The sequence below is a fragment of the Camarhynchus parvulus genome, chromosome 3 (genome assembly GCF_901933205.1).
Source record: "Camarhynchus parvulus chromosome 3, STF_HiC, whole genome shotgun sequence".
In the NCBI taxonomy this organism is placed as follows: domain Eukaryota; kingdom Metazoa; phylum Chordata; class Aves; order Passeriformes; family Thraupidae; genus Camarhynchus; species Camarhynchus parvulus.
Window position 1 is genome coordinate 44,551,177 of NC_044573.1, and position 18,759 is coordinate 44,569,935.

Sequence of the window (18,759 nt, forward strand, 5' to 3'; positions counted from 1 at the left end):
GCCATGTTAACAACAAAAGTGTTTAATCCAGTAGCTTTAAATTATAGGGGTTGCACATAGAAAAGTTTACTCTAAAGATTTGTTTGAATCCTAAAACCTTGAAATACTTATCCTTATATAGCAAATATTGTTATATACTGAGAAGCAGAAAACAAACAGGCAAAATACTAGGAAGAAAGCAGTGTTTCTGAAGATCTTAATGAGCAACAGTACTTAAACAAGGTGATTGCCATGAACATAAAACCTTTGAACATGAGGTGTTTTTGTGTAAAAGCTTCAATAGGGTTTTCTTAGTGACAGTGATGGATATCTCTGTTCTGGCATTTTCAGTATGTGTATATTGTAATTTTGTGAGCCATGCAGTTACAAGTCTTACCTGGGATTTCATGTTGCTATTTAGCACTTACCCTCCTGTTTTAACTACTTCAGTTTCTGTTTTGTTTCTTCAGTGATATGTTCTGCTATTAAGAAATTTCTGTCTGTTACTGCTTTGTTGCCTGGAAGTCATGTACATCCTAATACCTTGGTCTGTGCTTTCTCTTGAGAAGCTTCCTATGCTTCAATTAAAAGTTTGCTCTTGTTAAGCAACATACATCATCTCTGTTTATACTACATGAGAATAAAAGTGCTTTTAAGTTTCTTAGATTGATGCAATTTCACAGTGCCTTGATTATTAAACCAAAAGTAATTTTAGCTAATCCAAAATCCACACTGTTGGATTTTCCAGTTGTAAACTTCATCAGTGACTGTAGAATTCTCTATTTTTAAATGAATTCCCAGTGGAAGATGAAAATCTGAAAGAGAACCATATAGTACATAGATAACAAAATTAAACTGCTATTGTAGTTAGCTTTATTTTACAGCTATTTTCATATTGCTTTAATAACTTTTAAAAGCTCTGATTTAGACCTTTTAGACCTGTATGTGACAAGTAGTTAACTGCAGACAAAACGGTGATTTCTCATGACACATTCTAGAGTTAACACTAAATGTAAGTGTGTAGTTAGTTACCTAAAGTATAACACCTGAAGTTAAATTCAGTAGTTATGTACAAATTATTATGTACAAATACAATTTATTCCATAATTCTCTGATGTCATTAGGATTCAGTCACTATACAGTCAAGATGATGTTTCTTGTTACAAAAAATGATGCCATCATGCATAGACTACCCTTTTACTGTCTAATTGAATCAGATATAATGGAAACAAGGGCCAAATGGTCTTATAAATTGAAATGATTATTTTCTACTATAAATTAATATGTAAATTAATTATAGTGGTGTTTGTGTAAAGTGGCTTTCAAAATGTAGGAAAAATACTGCTTTTTGAAAGGCTGGTTTGCTTCCAACCATAGCAATATTCTTTCTTTAAATGGTGTTTTCTGTTAACCACTTCTTCTCACAGACACCTAACATTCTGTTATTTACATTTAAGAGCTAAAATGTAATTTATCTAGATTCCTTTTTGGAGTACTACACTGTTAGAGAATCATCCTTCTGTATCTTTAGCTTTTAATGTTTTGGCGTCTATTTCATGCATTTGTCTACCTTTGTCTACATTTGTCTTCACCCTGTTTCTATCTCTCCTTTCCTTGCATGCCTGCATGCTGTTACTCAGTACCAAGCCTTTTATTTCAAGAACTTGATGATGAAACTTGCATTCATTTTGACATGGATGAAGCTCAAGTCACCAAAATCTTCTTCCAACCATTCTAATTCACACCTTGAAATGCCAACTACTCATGCCCTTAGAAAACTACCTATACAAAAAAGCTGTACCTTGATAGAATGTGAGGAGTCCTCAGATCAAAAGACATCTCCACCTGTGATTAAAAAGTCTTATGTGGACTATCTATTCATGATGATCCAGTCAAATGCTCAAACAAAGACTGTGGATGTGCCAGTGGTTAAATGGAAAAGCCGAAAGGTGGAAGAAATGCCTGCAAAATGTGGCTTTCTAGGTTGTAATAAACTATTAATGAACGACTGTGTAAGTTTTTAATCATTCCTGGAACTTGAGTAAACCTTGTATTGTAATATATTTTGAGGAGGTGAATTAGCATTATTGTCTCATCTTAGGCACAAATTGAAATCTGGATCCACAAAGAAGTTTTAGACAAGTAAGTGTTGAGTTCAAGTCCTATGGAAATCTGCAGGGTTTAGCCCCCCCCTGAGTTCTCTAGCCATCTGGGCCAGTGTGTCTTCAGCAGCAGCTGCAGAATCAGAAATGATCACTGGCCACAGTTCTCAGTAAAATGGGTCATCAGTGTCATTGGTAAATGGTTGCAATGTGTGTTGCATTAGTCTTGGTTAGCAGAAGGGCTGGGGAGACAAAACAAACCAAAAAGAAATCACCAATTGTAAAACAGAGAATAACAGATTAATGAAGTAGAAAAAATGAAATGTGAAGAGAAAAACTTGATAAAAAACAATTTGCTTCTTACAGTTCTTTATAATTTGTGGGCTGATAAGCAAATGCATCTGGATTTCAGTTTTCCAAATTAACTTCTAATTTTTTAGCTAATAATCAGTAAAATTAGCATTTTCTAACGATTAAAAAAATTTAAGATAAATGTAAATAATAGCAATACTACTAATTTCCATGACTGAAAATTAAGTAATCCCAACTAATAGAACAACACTTTTAATGTTGTTTCATTTAATAATGGGAAAGGCAGTGTACTAAGTTATGTCTGTGTACCTCATATTCATTACTTTTCCTCAAATATTATGTTCATTGCTGATGCCAGTGCTATTTGTTGGCTAATGATTTTTTGCTATTTGTATGATTATTAGTGTTTTAGTTCTGTGGGACAGGTTGCTCATAGAAACTGTGGATACATCATCTCTGGAAGTATTCAAGGCCAAGTTGGACATGACTTTGAGAAGTCTGCTCTCGTGGAAGGTGTGCTTGTGTATGGCAGAGGGGTTGGGAGTAGATGGCCTTAAAGTTGCCTTCCAACCCAAAACACTGTATGTTTTCTGGAAGCTCTTACAAAGCATTGCACAAATTAGTCTTGTTCTCACAGTGTAATGGATGCTGGATGGGTTATGTAAATGTGTAGGTTAGCATATAAAGTGTTTCAGTTTACCTTTGAAGCTGTTTCTCTACTAGTTAAACTGTTTGGAACATCTTGCCTTAGTGACATGTGAAATCTTTCTCCTGCAGCTTGAGGATCCTGCCATTAGGTGGCAGATGGCACTTTATAAAGATTTGCCAAACAGGACTGAAGATTCCTCAGATCCAGAGAAGACTGTGGAAAGGGTCCTTGATATAGCTAATGTGCTGTTTCACCTGGAACAGGTTAGACACATTTTACCAATTTCATTGCTTCTTAATCTAAATAAAAGTCTTTACCCTTTCATTTGTACTTTCACCTGCTGTATTTAATGTTACAATCTTTTTTCTTTCTTTTGATAGCGACTGTTTACATGCCTAATCCTGTTTTGTAGTCCAGTATCATGCTCGTATCTATCTTGCAGTGTATTTACAGCAGCTACAACAATTTGTTTGGCCAATCTGGAAAACTCATATATTCCTTGCTGCATTCAAGAAACAGCAGAAGCAGGTTGGAGGAATCTTTTTTTTCTGAAAAAGTTCTGCCAGAAACTTTAAGTCGCATCAGAATCTGGCAAAAAGCTCTATTGTATTATTTAATGTTTTTTGCATTAATATATGAGCTTCCCATGTGGCCTGAACTACAGTAACTTTTATTTAAGTAATTCTGGTTTTTATTTTGTCTCCTTTCCAGTATGCTTTAAAATATGAAGTTAAAAAATCTCCTATATGGGTACATCTTACAGGTCAAAGACTAGTTGATAAGTTATTTTTGTGACTTTTCTCTTTGAAATATTACCTATTATGCACTTTAGATTTATTATGTTTTTTCCTTTTTAAAATGCAGTGAAAAAACAGGACATTAACTTGAAAGGTGTTCTTAATGGCAGAGATGAACACTGCTGGTTGGACAACATAGGCTACAAACTGTTTCGATATAAATTTTACTATTTTTTTTTCCTTTTCAAAGAACATCTAAAAATTCAAGGTTCTCTTGCATTCTCATTATATGAGTTGGTTTCTCTCAAAAAGTTTTCAGATCCAATGTCAAGAAGTTTCCTCACTGTCAGGAAGTCACTGGTTCAGTCAATAGGAACCTGAGAGATATGTGAATGTGCTTGTATATGCACTCTGCAGAAGGTGTGTTGATGTGAATATCAGTGTCCTGTCTGTTGCATCACAGAACTCTTCTTCATATAGTTTGCCAGCCTTGATATGGATTTGCTGCAAGTTCAACAGCCTTACAGAGTTTGGTAGAAGAGAATGAGGAGGAGTCACTATTTTTTACCTGTTGCTGTATGGAGCAAGCAAAAAGGGATAGAAGTATGGAAGTAAATCCTTGTCAATCATGGTTTGCCTCTGAGAGAGAGAGAGGAGAATGGGTGCTCATTTGAAAGGATGTAGGTTTGCTCTGAGGAAAGAAGACTAGAGAAAACTAGAAATGTGGGGGCAGGGAGGGAAAGGTTTTCTCTTCTACCCTGGTTTTATCAAAGTTGATTGAGATGATCCAGAACAGGATAGATTCTCATCCAGATCAACATTAAAGATCAGTACTTCTGACTTGTTGACAAGTTTTCTGCTTTTTCTTTTTTATGGCTGCCTTGCACCTATTTGTTTACAGCTTTTTTTATCTTCTATAGATAAATGCTCAGGAGCTTTTGTTACTGAAATGGGAAATCTGGTGTCTTTAAAATGAATGAATATATGAGCACTGCATCTGTTTTTATGATAGTCTTGAGTAATCTTTTGCTCTCTGCATAAAAATACTCTGTTCTCCATATATACTTTAAATGTTTTCTGTATTGCACTGGCAATGAACAGTCCATTCTTTGTGTTTTCTTTCCATGCAGACCTAACTTCTTTGTTTTTACTGTTTTCAGAAATCTGCTTGCGTAGGCCGAGGCTATTTCTTTTGGGAAAGTATTGAGGGTTTTATAATTGTGAAGATACTACTAATTACCTAACTTTCACATTTGGATTTGTCTGACTTTTAAATTAGTAGTGCTGGCACTTGTTTTTGTGACTGTAAACATGTTTGCAGTGAATGTTTTTTTGTCCTTCCTCTTAAAAAACATTTTTCTTTTGTATTTTAATTTTTAGAAAGAGCTTATTTAAGATTACTACCATTTAATCTTACAAGTATAATTCTATATTTCACTGAATGGCAGTGTTTTTGTCTGTTTAATAAGTGTTCATTGTTTAACTGTTAGTATTTTTTGTATTTCACTAAACTGGATAACCAAATTTGGATTGAATTTTGAATCTACATAAATATCAGAATTGTCATTGCATTTTTTTCATATAATGCTTGATTTTATTGCAAGGAAGAATTAGTAAGACTTTCAGGGTAGAAATGCTAACTTTCACTGGCTTCTTTGATGCTGTTGGAACACACAGCAGTGTAGTTGTTTGTAAAAAAACAAACCACCCATAAAAAACCAAACAGCCCACCCCAAAGTTCAACTCCCCTTAACTCTACAACGGCTGCATAGGTTAAATCAAATTATATAATTTTTATGGAAGATGTGTGAAATAAATCACAGAGACTAAATAGGCTGTGGGAAAGGAGTGATCTGTAGCACAGTCTGCAGTCATGGTTCCCAGCTATCTAGTCAGGCTATATACAGAAGTATGCAGGTGCTCTTCAGCACCACAGCAGTGATTTCCCTGGGATAGAAAAAAGAATAAAAGGTGGAAGAAGAAACCCTAAAGGCATAAAAGATAAAGGTGGAGCACACCCTATTTCATCTTGTGCTACTGTAGAGCCAGGATGCAGAAAGAGAATATATTTTAAGAGAGAGCTGTAGTTTTCTTAAATGTAGCTAAAGTGTTTTGAGGTATTGATGTACGTTTGATGTACATTCTGTCTGTGCTACTTCACAGGAAAGATTTAGTCTTAAGTCTTTGTACTTGTCACTCTTCCCTGAAGTTATTTCCTTTCAATAGTAACTGATCATGGTAAATATTACAAGTAAAAGATTTTTTGTATCCATGAAAATTTCTTTAAAAATATTGTCTGAGGCAATGTGAAGGTGTACAATTTACCTGTACGTGTGTAAAGAGTTAGACATAAAAGATGGAACGAAAGAAGACTCTTTGCATTGAAAGTTAAGGCTTCCTGAGAGATGGCCTTATTGATGATAGTGTTCTATATAAAAGATAGCAAAAGTAGAATGAAGTGAAAAAGAAGAATGTCTATATCATACCAAGAAAGGGAGATTTTTGCTTTAAGTTTATTTTCTAAATGCTGATTCCATGATTTGGCTGAATGCTTGAACTCTGTCTAGAACCCTTTTTCTGATCTATTCTTCTTCTGTTGCTTTTCTACTTGATTTATCTGTTAACTAACACTTTTAGTAATATTACTGTATCCTGACACTAGGCACATTGCCACATTATTTTTCCGTGTGCATTTTGTGTAACAGGTTGAGCATCCTCAGCGGTCCAAAAAAGCAGTGTGGCATAAGCTGCTGTCTAAACAGAGGAAAAGAGCAGTAGTGGCCTGCTTTAGAATGGCACCGTTGTATAATCTGCCAAGGTAAGACCTGTATTGTTCTGTCTTTCACAAATCCACTAAAGTTCATACAGAGCTATTTGGCAAGCTCAAAAGGAAAAAAAAAATAAAGCCATTAATTGATAAACTTGGTATTATAGCTTGTATATTGCTTTATTTATTAGGTTTAGTTACTTTTCCCCATCTTCTGAAAAGAATAACAAAAAATATAATTTTCAATTTCTAATTTCAAGTCTGTTCCTCAACTTTAAAAAATGCAATTATCTGACCACAATCCAAAGTTATCTATTTCTGTTATCTTAATATTTGTATTAAAAATATGAAAATATTTTATATATAAAGAACATAAAACTCACCAATGTGATAATTTTTTTTATTTGTTGCATTTAAATTTCTTTACAGTTTTATTTAGTATCCATTCCTAATTAATTATTACTATGTTTTAGCATCAGTTTTACAATTATTGTGACACAGTTTTAAATAAAACACTTTAATGTAAATTTTCTTTTTAAATGGGTGCTTTGATAGGTTTTAACATAGAACTTTTTCTTCCCTTTTAAATTATTGTTGTAATGACTGGACAGTTGTTCAAGCTGGATGAAATTCATATTGACCAAATCTTCTTTTTACAAGTTTACAGCTTTTGTTTTAAATGTTCCTTTTTAGACACAGAGCCGTCAATCTCTTTCTTCAAGGCTATGACAAATCTTGGATTGAAACAGAAGAGCACTACTTTGAAGACAAACTGATAGAAGACTTAGCAGTACGTCTGGGTGAAAGGGTCATAGGAATGTATTATGGATTAACATTCTCCTTGTATAGTAATAATTATAAACCTCTGAAGTAGCTAAGATATCACTTAAGCTATCTCTTCCCAAAGAGATGAGCTATAACCACGTCACTTTGAGAGCTTTTTAAAAATTACGCATGATGGAGGTTCCAAAATCCCCTCAGGCTCTTTGCTTCAGGGCTTCAATAACCTTTTATAAAGCTTTTTTTCCTAAATTACATATCAATTGCTGTCATTCCCCTATCTCATATCTTCTGCCCTGTGGAGAACTGGAACAACTTATTCCCTCCTGTTTTGCAGCTAACCTTTGTGTATTTGAGGACTGCATAATCCACATTAAAGCCATTTAAGTCAAAAGGTTAGAATATGAAACTAGAGGAATCTAGTCTTAGATCAGTCAGTTCCTTGGAAGCTGTCAGTCTGCTTCTTCACAGAAGAATCCTCTTGGCAGGGACATGAAGGTTTTTCCCAGTAGTGAAGTGTTAGAGCCAATGTCTTTAGCCTTGCAAATACCTACAATGATTTCCATTTAAGTCTGGGGTCCTCATCTCTTAAAATTGTCTCTCTGAAGGGCAGCTTTTTCACAGCTTGGGGAAGAAACTGGGAACTGATTCAGTCCCTGGGAGATCCAACAGAACACAATCTGAAATAAGTATTTTTATTGTACGGGGAGCCTGCTCTCTGTAATAGAGAGAGGAAGAAAACCATAAAATTTCTATTAGCAAAAAAAAATTAATTATCTGCTTTTACTGCTTAAAGCTTATGCTTAAAACCAGTCACCCAAGTTGTAAACAATTTTGAAAATTAGGATAGAAATAGTGAAAGGGAAATCAGCAGCAATGAGCTCAACTCAGACAGACTTTGGAAGTTCAGTTTTGCCAGCACACATGCAGAATTAATTTCTAGTGGCATCCTTATTTTACGAACAATATTATTCTTACTCTGAAAATACAAGAGACTTCTACAAATGTTTCCTTTGTATACAGCCTTTTCAACTGATATCCTTATGTATCCCAACACAATGCAGGTGTTTTAAATAGTGCAGGTTCAGTCTCAAAAATAATTCTATTTTAGCAGTTGGGAGCATGAGTGTGCAGTGGAGCAACATAGGTCTCTGCAGGGTGAGACATGTACTCTATGTGCGGTATGTGCAGGTGTGTTCATGTAAAGAAACAGCCCAGCATGGTAATTTGGCCACACTGACATTAAGGATTGTCTCCTTACCTCCATGATGAACCCATGTATCTGCTAAGTTTATTAATAACTCCTTGTCAACCAGTAGCTTGAGTGAAAAACTTTCTCAGAGAGGACAGAAGCAGACTGTCCTGGCTTTTGTATCATCCTTTATTTTTAAAAAAACCTACAGGAATTCCCTTTTAATTCCTCGAACATATGGATATGTGTGTTTCCATTGCTCTCTCTGGGAGACATGTATTGCACCTCTCATTAAAAAAGCACACAAAGCTCCACCTGTCTTTTAAATAAATTTGCATCACATTCTTGCTGCCTTAGAGCACTCACTCCCAGAAAGGTGAGAGTTTGAGTTTCAGCTTTGTGGATCTGACACAGAATGTTTTGTGGACATCATGAAAGATGTGGTTGTGTTGCTGGTGAAGTTTCCTCTTAGGGAAACTATACCCTGGTTTAGCAAGGAATTAAAAGTTTATTGAACTCTCAAGATGGAATCACAATCTAGGCTAGGGTAGCAGAACTCATCTGGAAGGGGAGAAAGGGGGAGCCTTGGGCTCTCTGATGTATTCTTGAAGGGTTGTCTGAAGTTTCTGGACTGTTCACATATTAAATAGGAAAATTAATCGATCCAGGACCCAGAAACTATAGGCAAGATCCCTGTCCTTTAACTCTCTCTAGTTAGTGCACTACAATCTTTTATGCCATAGTGAGTTGTTTCTCAATACTGAGAACCTTGACCATTCTTTTCTGCTAAGTAAAAATTATTGAAAGGAACAAATGCAGTCAAAGCTACTTTATTGCTGACTTTGCCAGATCCTGGTGATTTATAGACTGGTGGTAAAAGCTTTTTCTGGGATTTGGGAATTAAGCATTTCCCTAACATAAAAGCAGAGAACTGAACTTACACTTGCAGTTTTTCTCCCTGAATCTTCTCTCCTTAAGCCTGTTATACAAAAGTGAGTCTTCTTCCACTTGTGAAGTTAAAGGATAAAAGAATTCACTTGTGCTCTTTTTGAGGAGTTTGTGTTGATTCTTAATTCTGGTTCAACATATCAAGCCTCTTAGGGAACTAGATTTTTATGTTTCATGTTAGCATCATAAGGTATTCAACACTTTTTATTAATTGTAAAAATGCCTGCTTAAATAAATAGGTTATATGAACACTTAAGCTTATTTGACATAATAGTTGATTTGTTTTATTGGTAGATGTTATTTGAAATAATAAACTGTAATAACAATCTGTTTAATAGAAATTTAGATTATGTAAAATATTAATAATATAATTACATTATATAAAATAATATTTTTAAGTCTTCAAGATTTAGAAATGGCAGCTAAAACTTATCCAACCTATTTGTTTTACCCTCTTATGTTACATTCAGGTAAAGCTTTTTGTTTTACACTTAAATAATTATAGGGCAAATGTCTCAAGACAATGAAAATTAAGCATACTTATTGGCCAGAAATGACAGAAAATCACTGATTCTAGTATTCATGCTGTGCTTAATAATGAGTTCTATTTAAATCAGTCATTGGTGAATTTGATCCTCCGTTTAATTTCAATAAATCTATGTAAACTAGTAACACATTAACACAACTTTTGCCCTTTTGTTTCATCAGTTTTTATAGCATTAAGGAGATATCCTGGTTGATAACATTATGAAGTACAGAATACTGCCAGTTAATTAAAGAGAAGGTCAGCATTCTAAATGAGATTGAAATAAAGAGCAGGGGAAGACATCCGTAATTGTTCTGGTCTTGTTATTGATACTGTAAATATTATCACATAATGAAAATGTGAAATGAACCTCGTATGGCCATCATAGAGTGGCATATGGAACAACCATTGTGCATAGACATCAGCTGAAGGGAATTCTCAGCTGCAGCCAGTCATGTTTGGTACAGCTGCATGGGAAAGGTGGACTTCACAGGCCCATGGAAATAGTAGTATTCATAGAAAGCTATAAGCATTCCCACAGGAATGGCATGCAAATGTTGTTTTCTTAATAGAAAACAACATTTTCCTCTTATCTCTGAAGTGGCCAACACATCCTTATTGCTTAACAGATAACATATGGCAACATAAGAATGTAATACTCGTGCTGTCTTATCAATGCATGGAATTTTTTTTATCCGTATTTTGGTGTGTAGTGCTAGATGAAAACAAGGCTGAAGAGTGGGCATATTTTATACAACCAATTTTCTTTGAGCTACCAGATTCTTCATAGAAAAGAGTGTCTGGATGCAGCAATTTTTTTAATAACTTGATAGGCAAAACTTACTTTCTGAAATGTCTTTTGGCAAGCAATAAGAAGTCAGAGATTTGTATAGATGCTTTTCAGAACACTGCTTTGGTCATTTGTCATTATACCTTTTCTTTCAAAGAAAGCCAACTAGAGCTGTCTAAAACGGAAAGAAAAATAACCACATGAAAAAAGAACTCTCTTTATCCTTTTATATATATATTATTGAATCATATATAATATTTTTTGTACATTATTGATTTGCCATCTGCTAAAATTCTACATCCTGCCAACATTACCGTTGTTGGTGGATAGAGCTCCTTCTGTCTAAAACTGTTGGTAAGCTTCAGGTTTAGATTTCTTCTCCCTCAAAATCTCTCAGAGTTTCTCAGTGAACATTATACCCGGCATAGACTTGAAACAGGACTCTCATTTTTATCTGATGAAGCTGGTCAACATAGCAACAGACAGTATAATAATAAATGATGGCATCTGATTACCACTAGTTCTGGATAACAGAGTAAGACTGACATTATTTTCCGAATCTAGGGAAGAGAGTTGATTTTTATGAGGAGAAAAAATCCAAAGCTTTGCAAGTGGCATCATCTTTTCAGTCTTCATGGTCATAAACACAGTCGGGGTTCAGTTTTGTCATACTTTGCTTGGAAGTTGCTTCTTCCTGGTTGTTCAAATCAAAATTACATATGTTAATATTAAATGTTTAGAAAATTGCATAAAGTAAAACATTTTTCACTGTAGATAATTAAATATACTTTTAAATTATTTTTCCCCTAAAGAAACCTGGAGAAGAGCCACCAGAAGAAGATGAAAGCCTTAAAAGAGTTGATCCTTTACATCAACTTATTCTGCTATTCAGTCGAACAGCCTTGACTGAAAAATGGTAGGGATGGTGTGAGAGGCTTGAGAGTGTATGCCGATTTTCAGATTACTCCTGTGTTTGAAGTCATATATGTCTCTTTTCAAGTGAGATTGCATAAGCTAGGCCAAAATGTGCTTATGAACATACGGTGAGTTTGAGTTACGCTCAAACCTCTTTAGCTTGTGGTATGTAAAGAGATTTTAATATGACTTTTTCCACAGCTGTGGATACTGTGTTCAGGGCTCACTACTCCTCTGTCTTCTATGTTCCCTATTGACAGTTGCATCCTGAATATGAAATATATTCTAAGTATAATTAAAAATTAACTATATTCACTTTACTGGAAGGTGTTTATGAATTTCTGAGTACTGTGTTTGTAGCTGGCTATACTTTTCTATTTGTATAAGTTAATAAAGTCTTCATTTTCCAAAAATACTTTAGTAATTATTTATGAGCATAGAAGTTATTTTAAAATATTTTAAGATGTTTTAAAATATTTTGGCACTTCAGTTCTACTGTAATTAATCTTCCTCATTTTACCTTTCCTCTGTCTGTTAACCAGCAAACTGGAAGAAGATTTCCTGTATATGGCTTATGCTGACATTATGGCAAAGGTAACTGGTTTGATACCTATTGCTTATTTTGTGTTTTAATTAAGTTAGTTTAGAAGATCAAGATAATTAATTTGTAAAGTGTTATCTGTAAATTGTGAGTTATCAGCAATGTTTTCTTTCTACATGGTATCAGAGCTGCCATGATGAAGAAGATGATGATGGTGAAGAAGAAGTGAAGAGTTTTGAAGTAAGATTATACTTGTTTTGTTTTTCTTGTCATGTTAGACATTATTTCATAGCTTCCAGCTGACATTTATGTTTTTTGGTTCATGGCTTACTGCAGCTTATTATGCCAGTGAACTGCATGTCACAAGCTGGATATGGCAGATATAGGTCCCCAGATTAATATCAGTGAAACAGAAACATTCACAGTATTACATAATATAAGATTAAATAGAGAATAATTTAGTAAATCTTACGCATTTATCTCATTTAACTTTAACTTTTTAGTTAGGTATTACAGATAGTAACTTAGTCTAAAAGTCTGATAATAACAGACTGAATCTTTTAAATTATTCTGCCCTACCATTAGTTTGGATTTTTAAAATACTATAATACTACTTTTTGCAGTAGTCATTTACATTCAATACCTATAATTCATACAGTAGTTTTATGTTCACATGTGTGTTAGTGCTTCTTAATAAAATGTGGTGAACTTCTGGTCATTGGTACTGCTAAGACTTTTTGCTCGTGTTGACAATAGGAGCTCTATATTTATTACTGTTTAATGTTGAGTTTTTAGTGATCATCACTGTTTAAGGATATACACATGAGTTAATTACAAGTGTAAGAGTTGAGTCCTTGTCCTGTGTTTGCTCTGGGATCTGTCTCTCTTTTTCCATTAATAAAATGGCATTTGCAAGAAATTTGTCTCTTCTGAGGGGCACTGAGGGAATTAGCTCTTTAATATTTTTAATATTTTAATGTGTTTTGCCATATTACAATTCTGACATTAAAAGGTGTCTCTTGTGTCTTTCAAATCAATTAGTATTTACATTTCATATCTCTACTAAAACACCGAAACATGAAATAAATACTTTTATTTTTTTTTTAATTCTAAATATAAGGATTGATTTGCTGTAAAACCATCTGTGCTGTTCTGATTATTGAGGAGTGGTTTGGGTAATTTTTACTTTTACTCCATTGTTTTATGGACATAGAATGTTTTGTATGTTTTCTACATGATATAGCACTGAATTATTTAAGTACATATTCCCTATTTGACTGTATAAAGAAATCAGAAAGATTATGAATACTAAATTCTTTTCAATCACTCAGAAGTCCAGTTGAGTTACAAGTAATATCCTCAAAAGATAAAGCTTTGTTTCTTGGTAAATATCTCATTATGAACCCAAATTTCAGTGTGTTTTTCTGAATTTTTTTCTTTTCCCCTGGGAATGCAGTATATGACATACCACTGACAAAGACTATTCATTCCTATAGGGTCATAGCAGTTAGCCTCTACATGCTTCTTAGATATCAAAAGTCTCATGCTTATAGATATGAAAATTGTTAAATAGGAAGTCATTGAGGTGTATGAAAAATCTCTCAGTAAGAAATTTCTTAGTGCTCCTTACCTAAATTGTAATGGGTTCTTTGTTTAGCATTCAATTTTTTGTCCTGAGAGAAGATCCTATTCATTTGTTTCTCTTTATTATTTTTCCTGTAGCTGTGAAACTTTTGTTTAAATAATGTATTTATATGTTCAAAAGACAGTTTTGTGTATGTATTTGGTCAGTCACCTACAGAAAAAAAATTTGGACTTCTTTTTCTTATTACTATTTCGCTTCTTGTCCTTGCCCTTCCTTAAGGTGACAGGATCACAACGCAGCAAGGTAAAACAAAAAAAATATGTGTGTATTTGTCTGGGTCTAATTTTGTGACTTTTCAGGCCCAACATCTTGGATAAGTTCAACTAAAGGGTCTTGATATAATTTTTAACATTTCAATTTCAGCATGACATCTCTACCAATCCCTTTTTGTGCGCAAGCTCTTTAAAGATTTCAGGAATTATTTATGCAGAATATGCCATGTAAAATTGTGATACTGTTTTGGGGAAAACAGAGTGTTGTTTGGCTTGTTCATGTTGTTTTGCTGTTCATGCCTTTCGCGCATCAGTTATCTTTCTGGTTTTAACTTAATTTGAATTAGTGAAACAACTTATGTGATTATTAAGGGAAAGTAGTTGAACTTTTCTTCTGTATCTTAGCAGACATCATTTCTGATGTAGTGGTAGAAATTCTGTTTCCAATATTTGTCACAGAGAGAGCATCAATCATAGTTCATGTCTGATTTAGATCCTTTGGAACTGAGTTCTCAGCCTTCAACATTATAGTATTTGACAGAAACTCCTTAGATACTCCTTACCTTAAATGATTCGTAGTTCTTCTATGTTTTTTCTAAGAACATAGAGGCAATAGCTCTGAAACTTCAGTGTTAATTTTTTTATTGGCTCTGTTTTTTACTTAGCCTTTTGTGTGTCATCATGAAAGCCTCACCATTTGTTTCTGAAAGGTGTTCCATGGCTATGTAGCTGACTATTTGCCTGCTTCATGCGGGTCAAAGTCTCAGTTCCCACTGTTGACTCAGGCTACTTGCTGGTGGTGCTGCAAGGCTGATATTCTGGGAGAAGGTATGGTGTGTAGAGTAGCTAGTTTTTGGTTCTGAGGTGGTTAAATACAGTTATTTGTTCTATGGTTAACGACAGCTAGAGTAAGTAAAGATGACTTGCTTGAGATTTGAAATGCACAGATTTAGCTAATGGCCAGACTTCAGTCAGTAACTTCAAATTTCATTTCCTGTGGCAATGTAGGGAAAAAATTGTAACCTTCTCCATGGAAAGGAGCAAGGAGATTTTGATATTTTGTTTGCTAGCCTTCTATTAACATTCAGATCACAAAAGAAAACGATTCCCAGGCATCTATGGGGAGAGATGGTGTATTTCAGGATCTTACGCCTCCAAAAATTTGCACAGGTCTGTATTTACTCTTACGCCTCCAAAAATTTGCACAGGTCTGTTCCATCTTCATGTGGTAAAGGCGTTATCCTGGAAGATGAATGTGCTCACAAAAATTTTTTCAAAAGGTATTTTAATTATTTTGAACAAAGTGAATATCAAAAAAAACCCCAAAGAAAATATATAAAGAATCTAATAATTTAATTTCTTAGTTTTTCATTCCAATAATTCAGGTATTCAAATACTATATATCTATCAATCTGCTTACCTCGTTACCACTAAATCTTCTATGCTCCATAGAATTTTTTTTCTTGCTGACTCTGAAGTATTTTAAAAGGGAAAAAAACACAACAAGAAAGAACCCTTGCTTTCTTCATACATGGCATCAAACAGTTGTGCAGATGTGAAACTGTACATACCAGATGCGTGTGTGTTTGTGTGTGTATTTGTGTATTTCTTTCTGTCTGGTCACCAAACGTCAATGTTGAAGGCAGTTCTTTTATTCTGTCCTGTGTATCCATGTGAAAAGTGTGACTGTTCAGTTTGTTTGGGGATAAAATCTACTGCTCCTCTAGACTTTAAAAATGTGTGGTGTTTGAAGTCTTGGATCCTTTTGCACTCAGAGCAATAGAGATATTTGGGCAAGCTTAGAATGTGATGAAAATGCTGAGTGTATTTTATTGACAATTCTGTTGCTAATATCTCATGCAGTGTAGTCTTATTTTTGTACAATTAATTTGAATTGGGCTAATAGTGTGAACAACTGATGTGACAATAATGTTCTCTGTATGTTAGTATGTTCCTGTCAACATTTACCTGCTAGTATTTGCTTTGAGTTATTACAGATGTCTTTGCTCCTTCCCCTTTGTCTCTAAGTTAACTTTTTGTCTTACTGAACAGATGCTCAATTGACCACCTGTAAAGTTGGTGTCTCTGTCTCCTTTGATTCTATCTGATAAGAAATTATTTTAAATCAAACTGTTTCACTAGCTAAATGCAAATAATTTTCTGCATTTGAGTTACTCCTACATATTAATGTGCGCTAAATACGTGTAGGATGGGAACTCAAAGAAGGAATCAAAATTTAGCTCATATTTTTAAACTCATTTGTATTAAATTGAATTAAATTGACTCTTCACAGGAAGAAAAGAAATTGAGGAAATAGAGCTTCCTATGTCAGTTCTTTTCATTCCTGTTACTTGTAGCAACTTTTTTAGTAGACTTCTTTATTCACAAGTTTTTTGACAAAATGATACATTGTGCCGTCATTTACCTCAGACAAAAATTTTCATGTTTCTTTACATACAAATTATGCAACCTCATAAAGCTCCAGCCCTTTGAAGATGATTACCTGTGTCTCTGACTATCACAAATCCTGAATAAACCACTGAATGTCCACATACCACATATTTACAATAAGTAACTATTGTGTGAATTAAGATCAGACTCCATATTCAATTTATCAATTCCTAGAAGGTAAACATTCAAACAACTATGTAAAAATATGTTTTTCATCAGTTTTTCCTACATGTAATGGATTGTATGGAAACTAATATATGGTTTCACTCCCTACGCTACAGAATGCGTTATTTATTAATGGAATAGTTTGGGTTGGAAAGAACCTTTAGAGGTCCTTGAGTTCAAACCCCTCACAATAAGCAGTGATACTTCAATGATGAAGTCCAAAAGAGGGATTTAGGAAAAAATCATATTTTTTTATAGAGCAGAAACCAGCATATATTGAACCTAAAGGATTGAAGTGTTTATAAAGATGTATATATAAAAATGTACAGAAGTATTATGCATGAGTACTTGATACTTTAATTACATAGCTTATACTTATGCATGCCGAAATTGAAATGAACTAATGTTTTGCCAGTGTAAGTCCTGCCTAATAGGATTTGTTCTCTAGACTAAGCAGAAGTCTTGAAAAAATATGAAGACAATTGAAAGGAGAAGCATTTATCTTCTAATAGATGAGTTGAAAGCAATTTCAGTTCTTTACATATTTTTTCTTTTCTTAAACTTAATTTCATGAATTCATAATAAAAAAAAAAAGCTCTGTAAAGGTAAGATCTTATGCCGGCAGTCTTTATTTAGCTCAAAGGGAGACTTCAATAATCAGTCTCCATATGAAATACAAGAAAATTTAAGAATTTCAGTTGTTGGTTAAAGTTTCTCTTTAGTTTTAGCAAGTTTGTTGCCTACAAATTCAAACTAAAAATTGTGGTTTTGCCTGGTTTATTTTGGCATATGATTGCTCATAATGATTTAAACCCCAAAAAACAGAATGGAGTAGAAAATATTTGGATCTCTACTTTTGAAGAATATGATTCAGACGTTTCCTTGGTTTGGTAGAATGCTGGAAAAAGTCTATAATATGAGAACACATATATGTACATTTATAAGTGGTCAACTTTTTCCTATATGAGTGGAAAACGTCCAAGATGAAATAGATTTGTTCCTTATTGAGGATTGGGGTTTGGGGTGTGTTTCTTCTGTGTTTTGGTTGGTTAGTTGTTTGTGGTTTTCTTGGTTTTGGTTTTTTTTTTTAATTCTGTTCAGTTATTTTAAATGTTTCATTTAGTGAAGTATTTTTGCTGTTGTTGTGATGGTTTGGTGGATGACAGAAAGCTCAAATCATTGACTAATTACTTTGGTAGTTTCTTTACTTCAACTGGCAACCAAGTGGATAAAGTGCAAAAAGCTGAAACTGGTAACGTAGATAACAGTGTAAGCAGTAAGCACATCTTAGAGAAATGGGGATAACCTTATTAATTTAGTATACTTTGTAGGCAATGGGTGGCCCTCTTCCTGTAGGTGCTGCTATCACATATATATTTATGTATATATATATTGAGTTGGCAGGGAGAAAGCAACAGTGAAAATGCATTGTGAAGCTGAAGAAGGAACCATGATCTTTATGGGTTATCATCAAAGAATGGTTGCTTCTAAGAGAAATGCTTGTGGTGTTTTTGTTGGTGAATTGGTTTGGTTTTTGTTTTCTTTTTTGGTCTGTTTTGTTACTAATATCCTACACATCTTGATTTCCATGGGAAATGCCACTTTTCTCATGCTAAGCTGTTTGGCAATGCCTCTTTCTACTGTTCTTCTATACTGCCATTGCAAGAAGTTAGTCTGTAGATTATGCAGATTCATCCTCACTGTAAGGATTCTTATAAATCGTTGATATTCTTATAAAAAATGTTGCACAATGAAAGTAGTATAGCTGGTGTTAGGCTTGCGAATAGTAAATTTTGCAATGAAAGAAAGATGAAAGTGTTTTGGGTCTAAAACTAAAAGTATCTAGAAATAGGAAATAGTTTTTAAGAAAAGAAAGGCTGATCAACTTTCAGTGGCTTCTGAAGCAAATGAAAATATTTCATTGTAGCTATACTGCACCTGTGATGTCATGGTTTTCTGATGGCTTGTGTGTATGGTGTGTGTGTGCGCGTGTGTGTTTCTGTTTTGTTTTTGTTGAACTCCCAGGAAGAGGTTTAAACATGAAGGCA

At 34.0% G+C, this 18,759-nt stretch overlaps 1 protein-coding gene across 1 annotated transcript in view; it reads left to right on the plus strand.

The window, feature by feature from the left end:
- RYR2 (ryanodine receptor 2) overlaps window positions 1-18,759 on the plus strand; it is a 380,434-nt gene that overhangs the window by 312,686 nt on the left and 48,989 nt on the right. The window contains exons 73-78 of the mRNA XM_030944688.1: window positions 3,171-3,305; window positions 6,485-6,597; window positions 7,240-7,336; window positions 11,595-11,698; window positions 12,240-12,291; window positions 12,425-12,478. Of these exons, the coding sequence (XP_030800548.1) occupies window positions 3,171-3,305; window positions 6,485-6,597; window positions 7,240-7,336; window positions 11,595-11,698; window positions 12,240-12,291; window positions 12,425-12,478 (555 nt within the window). The remainder of the gene's footprint in view (window positions 1-3,170; window positions 3,306-6,484; window positions 6,598-7,239; window positions 7,337-11,594; window positions 11,699-12,239; window positions 12,292-12,424; window positions 12,479-18,759) is intronic.